Consider the following 6,298-nt stretch of genomic DNA (forward strand, 5'->3'; position numbering starts at 1 on the left):
ATTTTTATTGAGCTTTGTACCACGATTGTTTATTAGGAAAAATTGAATCTAATTTCCTTAGCGTAATTATCTAAATTATAAAGTGGGCTTATTTTGTCAACCTGATCAAATTGTTGAAACCCATTTGGAAGTTTTCCAAAAACTAACTCGTATGGACAATAGTCATGTACAGTTGATGGTGTTGTATTAAAGCAGTATGTAAAATACTTAAGCCACTCATCCCAATCACTTTTGTCTATCGATACATATGACCTTACATATTGGTTAAACGCTTTATGTGATTTCTCGACCGTCCCTAACGTCTGGTGGTGGTGGGCGGTTGATGTTAGTTTTTCTATATTTAAAAGTTTGCATATTTCTTCTAAAAGTGAATTTTTATATTCCGTGCCCATGTCCGATATGAACGTCTTCATAGGACCGTAGACGAGAATAAAATTATCAAAAATTGCCTTAGCTAGAGTTTTTGCATTTTTATCTTTAGTTGGTAGTGTCACTAAATATTTAGTCATGTCGCATATTATCGTGACTGCGTATGCATTTCCATTTTCTGACAATGGTAGCGGGCCGATTGTGTCAACGAATATTGTATCAAATGCCTTGTTTGGTGTTGGCGTCAAAGTCATTGGACTTTTTATATGTTTTGTGACTTTGGTTATTTGACACTTATGACAATTCTTAACATATTTCGTGATTGTTTTAGTCATGTGTTTCCAGTAATAGTATCTTTTTATTTTATTCAAGGTTCTTGAAATGCCACAATGACCTCCTTCTGCCGGGTCATCATGATATCTTTTTAATATACTTTCAATTGTTTTTGCATCTTTATAATTTATTTGGGTCACCTCATTCAGTAGCGCTACTTTCATTTTAATTAATTTCTTATTGCCCATTTCTTTAAATTCATTTATAGAGACAAATTCGAAAATTTTCTCACTAGGTGCCACTTGTAATTTGTCAATTGAATGCTTATCGGCCACATCATCGAGCCTAGAGAAAAATTGACCTAAGTCAAATTTCCCTTTAACAAACAAATCATTGATTTGTATATATCGCTAGCTTAGAGTGAAAAGTTGCTAAGTCCCTATTTGAAAATTGTAGAGTAGAGGAAAAAAAGTTCTTATAGCCATGTTCTTTAAGTATTTTGCAAAACTTTGAATACAACATTTTGCCTGTTTAAAGCAAAGCAAAACTCCATACGAATCAAAGGGATTCGATCTTTATTCAAAGATTTCGTACTATTTTGGCCTTATCGAATTTTCGGAGCTTTTTTTGGACTTAGCAAATTTTCCTTTCATTCAATATAAACGAGAAAACATGAACAAGGACCTTTTCCCTTTTCGAAACGATGCATTTCTAGTTTCTCTAGCCTCCTGTATAAAAATATGAGTTTTCATAGAAAGTGGACTTGGCAACTTTTCACTCTAAGCTAGCGATATGTTTTAATAGATTTACCCCGTTTGATATAGCATGTCTTGGGTGTAATCTTTAATTTATAGTATTTTCTCACGTCAGTGTTATTAATAGGTACATATATACTGGGCTTATCATATGTATTAGATTGATGCGTTTTAATTGTGTTTTGATTAAGAGAACTTTTGTTTGTCATAGATCTTGTTTGCATTTTGTATAAAGTGTTATTTTTAACATTTATATCTTTTAAATCGTCAATTGTAATGCGTGATAATGCATCCGCAACATAGTTGTCTTTTCCCCTAAGGTACTCTACCACAAAGTCATATTCTTCAAGATCAAGTCTCATTCTAGTTAGTTTTGAGCTATTTTTTTTCATTGAAAATAGGTAAGATAGTGGCCTATGATCTGATCTTACCAGAAAATTTGTTCCGTAAATGTATGGTTTAAAATATGTTATTGCCCAATGTATGGCGTATGTACTATTACAAATAACAAGATGGTTATAACTTCCAAGTCGGGGGACGTTACGTCAACTTTGTTGATAACATTTGCAGTAGAGTCTACTGTTTTTACGTCTAATAGACCCATTTTAGGCCAAGTTTGTAGTATTTGTATTGGTATGTCCAGTTTTAAATTTTTCTAATTGTCTCCTATCATATAAGTTTTTTAAAAATTGTATGTAACTATAACCCTTTTTTTTTAATTAATTCTTATTTTAGTAAATTTTTAAATAACATTTATTTATTTTTATTGATAAAATTTTGGCTTAATATTTAAAAAAAAAAAAAGTCATAAAAAATTTTTTTTTTTTTTTTTAAAAGGTAAGATTGAAAGTAACTTAAGAAATGTATTGTATATGTATATATAAAAAAAAATATTTTTGCCACGAGCGAAAATTCGCTTACTGGCCCTATGAGTGCGGATTGACGCACATCAGTTTTTGTTTGCTTATAATATAATTTATATTTTTTATTATTTTATGCTTCATGTGTGTAGTTCTCGTCAGCAAACTTGGCGCCATAGATGGATTTGCCGCCAGTGCCATTGTGGTTTGTGAAATCGCCACCCTGACACATGAAGTTGGGGATGACACGGTGGAAACAGGAGCCATTATAACCGAAGCCTTTTTCGCCGGTGCACAAGGCACGGAAATTCTCTGCAGTTTTTGGGCACAACATCAGGACGGAGCTCCATAACGATGCGTCCTAGAGGCTGTCCATCAGCAGTCATATCAAAAAATACACGGGGAAGACCCATTTTGCCTTTACTGCTTTTAGTCGCGAAACGAACACCAAGAAATCCTAAATGTTGCAATTTAAGCAAACCAGGATTCAGGCTGATCTGTGCAGCAAAGCACTAGACTGCCACTGTGCAATTCAAATCTAAGCACCTGTTGGCAGGATAGCTTTTTTGCAAATTAATTTTCGCAAAAAGCTGGCAGGATCGCCATGTATCGAATGAAACAATTCATTTATGTTTTAATTGTATTGAATTTATTTTATTGAGCAACTCAATGTCGCTTTGTAGGTTCTTTTACAATTGAATTCTTAGCCTAACATATTGGGGTATTTATGGGAAATAATTGCTGCATAAGCATAAATAATATTATAAATAAATTGAAGTTTAAAGTTAGTTTGTTTGACGGTTTGGCACGTGTGCCTGACAATGCGTGAGTTCTATATTCAAAATATTCAAACAACTGAAATATGAAACCCTTGTTGTTATGAATAAATTAAATAATTATAAACGTTAAGCATGGTCGACTTTCAGTTACACTACAGCACCCAGCAGGAATATTAATAATGCACCCAGTAGGAAACATTTTACTGGTGAACCTTTAGTAATTGGGAGTAATACGTCGAATGAACTGGAGGTTGCAAGTCGCACTAAATGGGTCCATTTATCTTCCTTCAACACCACGGTAACTGCCGACAATGTCATCGCCTATGGTGCCAAGCATGCATCTATCGACCCGAAATTTCTGTTTTGCTTCGCTCTTGTGAAAAAAGACGTACATGTTGAGTCGCTAAGGCGCATTAGTTACAAACTTGGAGTGTCATCGACTTTTTATAATAAATTGCTTGATGACTCACTTTGGCCGGCGGGTGTCAAGGTGAGGCCATTTCTAAATTTTCAATAACCAGGGGAGGGGGCGTTGGCAGTCAAGTGACGTCCTCCCGAGCTACTAATCAACGCCGATTCGAAAGTGAGAAATATTCAATATATTATCAAAATGTAAGTGGTATGCGAACTAAAGCTCTTCAGTTTTACCAATGTAATTCATTGCATGATTTTGATATTATTGCTTTAACGGAGACATGGTTGACTGAAAATATATTGTCTTCTGAGTATTTTGACAATTATTACCACGTTTATCGTAAGGATCGCTGCGCTATTGCTACGGGCTTAAAGAAAGGAGGTGGTGTTTTATTAGCCATAAGGTCAGATCTGTGTAGCAGTATGATCAAAATGCCCCATGATGATGGGTTGTGTGAGCAGATATGTGTTTGTGTTAAGGGTTTAAATAAAAAATCTTTATATTTAGTTGTTTCCTATATTCCTCCTAATAGTAATGAAGAAGTATATAGAAAGCATCTAGAGAACGTGGCTTTTATTAACGAAATCGCCAAGGATAACGCGGAATTTATTTACCTTGGCGACTTAAATTTGTGCAACATTAAATGGCTTAATAATAATAACAATATAATGCCTACAAACCTTATAACTGATGTAGATTTGTTAGTGACAAGTACATTACTATCTAATGGATTCAAGCAATGTAACGGTGTACTCAATGACGCTGGTCGAACTCTTGATCTTGTGTTTCTATCTTACGATTTGAAAGCTTATTGCAACGAATACCATTCTCCTTTTTCTGTCAATACCCTTCACCATAAAGCACTCGGTATCGAATTTGAATTTTATCGCTTCGATTCCGTATCAGTTAATTCTTTGCAGCAATATGACTTTAAAAAAGCTAATTACTCGGCTATAAACGATTTTATCAAGTCAATTGATTGGGACTTTCTGAATCCTCCCAATTGTCCGTTAGTCGGCTACGAAAAGTTTCATTCCTTACTCACATCAGCCATCTCAGAATTTGTTCCCCTAGAAAGGGCGTATAGTAGTAATAAGCCCCCTTGGTTTAATAAACGCCTATGCAACCTTAAAAATAGAAAAAATAAAGCCTTCAATTGTTTTAAGAAAAGTTAAAGTGTGGGTGACTATCAAAATTTTGAGCGCCTTCGAAAGGAATTTGATTGCCTTCATAATTTTCTCTTCAAGCAGTATATGTTTAATGTTGAATCAGGTCTCAAATGCAATCCTCGGTATTTCTGGCAGTACATTAACTCAAAACGAAAAACTAATGGTTTTCCAACTACCCTTACTTATAACGGAGTTGTTTCTGAGAACCCACAGAACTCATGCGACTTGTTTGCTGAATTTTTTCAAGGTGTATATGAAAAGTATGACAACCAAAGTCTTCCTACGGTTTCTTTACCATCTCTGCCTGAAATATCTGCGTTTGTAGTTGAGGAATCTGACGTAACTCTTGCGATATCTGAACTAAAGTATGATGGTAAATCTGACACTAATGGTTTTTGCTCGGTATTCTTCAAACTATGTGCGGACTCCCTTGTGGGTCTCATCACTCGGATTTTTAATAGCTGCCTCTCTAGTGGTGTTTTTATTGATGCATGGAAGGTCTGTTCTATCACTCCAATTTACAAATCAGGCGACCGTAATGATACACGTAACTATAGGCCTATAGTGAAACAGAGTACATTGGCCAAGCTGTTCGATAGCATCATTCATTCTAAACTTTACCTTCACGTATGTAACATTATAAGCAATTGTCAGCATGGGTTCATGCCTGGTAGATCCACATGTTCAAACTTACTCTTAGTCACCAATGATATCGTGAAGGCTTTTAATTGCCAATCATAATTAGATGTGATATATACCGATTTCTCCAAAGCCTTTGATAAGGTTGACCACGTTGTTCTACTGCATAAACTAAAACTCTATGGTATTACTGGAGAGCTTCTGAAATTCTTTGCTAGTTTTCTTAGCGGGAGGAAGTTATTTGTGAAAATGGGTTCAGTCTCCTCAAATACCAGTGTCAATGCTTGGTCAGGTATTCCGCAAGGTACCCATTGTGGTCCGCTATTATTTTTGCTTTTCTTCAATGATTTACCCTCCCACTTTAAATTCACGAAATGCCTGAGTTTGCCGATGATGTTAAGCTTTTGCTGCAAGTTGACAGTCTTTCTGATTGCAGGAAGTTGCAAGCGGATTTAAGTATTTTTGAAACTTGGTGTACATCAAATAACTTGTACTTGAATACCAAGAAATGTGCTATTGTATCGTATACCAGAAAATTAGAGGCGTTTCTTTTTGATTACTCTTTGTGCAACAATGTGCTTAATCGTTGCTCCGATATGAAGGATCTAGGGGTGATCTTTGATACAAAGCTTACATTTAGCAAGCACATTGACTTCATTGTCTCTAAGCCGTTTGCGCTATTTGGCTTCATTCGTAGAAATACTCGTGATTTTAAGGACCCTAACCTTGTTCGTAGTCGACTGGAGTATTGCTCTTTGATATGGAACCCCTACTACGATGTATACTCTGGTAAAATTGAAAGGGTTCAGAAAGTCTTTACAAAATATGCCTTATACAACATGATCTGGGATGATGGCCCTCCATCATACACTAGTAGACGTAAGCTTTTGGGTTTGCAATCTTTGCATGACCGCAGACTTTATAATTCATTTATATTTGTATACAATGTGGTCAATAACAAAATTGACTGTGATCTTATCAATTCCTTATTTAATGTATATTTACCCCAAAGAAACTTAAGATGTAATCGTTTATTCGT

The 6,298-nt window shown here is 35.2% G+C and overlaps 2 protein-coding genes across 2 annotated transcripts; one reads left to right on the forward strand and one right to left on the reverse strand.

Annotated features, from left to right (window-relative positions):
* Positions 1–2,407: 2,407 nt before the first annotated feature.
* On the reverse strand, positions 2,408–2,714 carry LOC118756231 (peptidyl-prolyl cis-trans isomerase-like; the record flags this gene model as incomplete). The annotated part of the gene is given in 2 exon segments (XM_036491007.1): positions 2,408–2,582; positions 2,584–2,714. Coding segments are annotated over 2 exon segments (262 nt in total), but the record flags the coding sequence as incomplete, so codon positions are not given.
* A 2,919-nt stretch (positions 2,715–5,633) lies between these two features.
* LOC118756232 lies at positions 5,634–6,138 on the forward strand (the record flags this gene model as incomplete). The annotated part of the gene is made up of 1 exon (XM_036491008.1): positions 5,634–6,138. A coding segment is annotated over exon 1 (505 nt), but the record flags the coding sequence as incomplete, so codon positions are not given.
* Between the last annotated feature and the right edge of the window lie 160 nt (positions 6,139–6,298).

This window comes from Rhagoletis pomonella, unplaced genomic scaffold (assembly GCF_013731165.1).
Source record: "Rhagoletis pomonella isolate Grant_MI unplaced genomic scaffold, Rhpom_1.0 Rhpom_scaffold_09354, whole genome shotgun sequence".
NCBI classification, from domain to species: Eukaryota; Metazoa; Arthropoda; class Insecta; order Diptera; family Tephritidae; genus Rhagoletis; species Rhagoletis pomonella.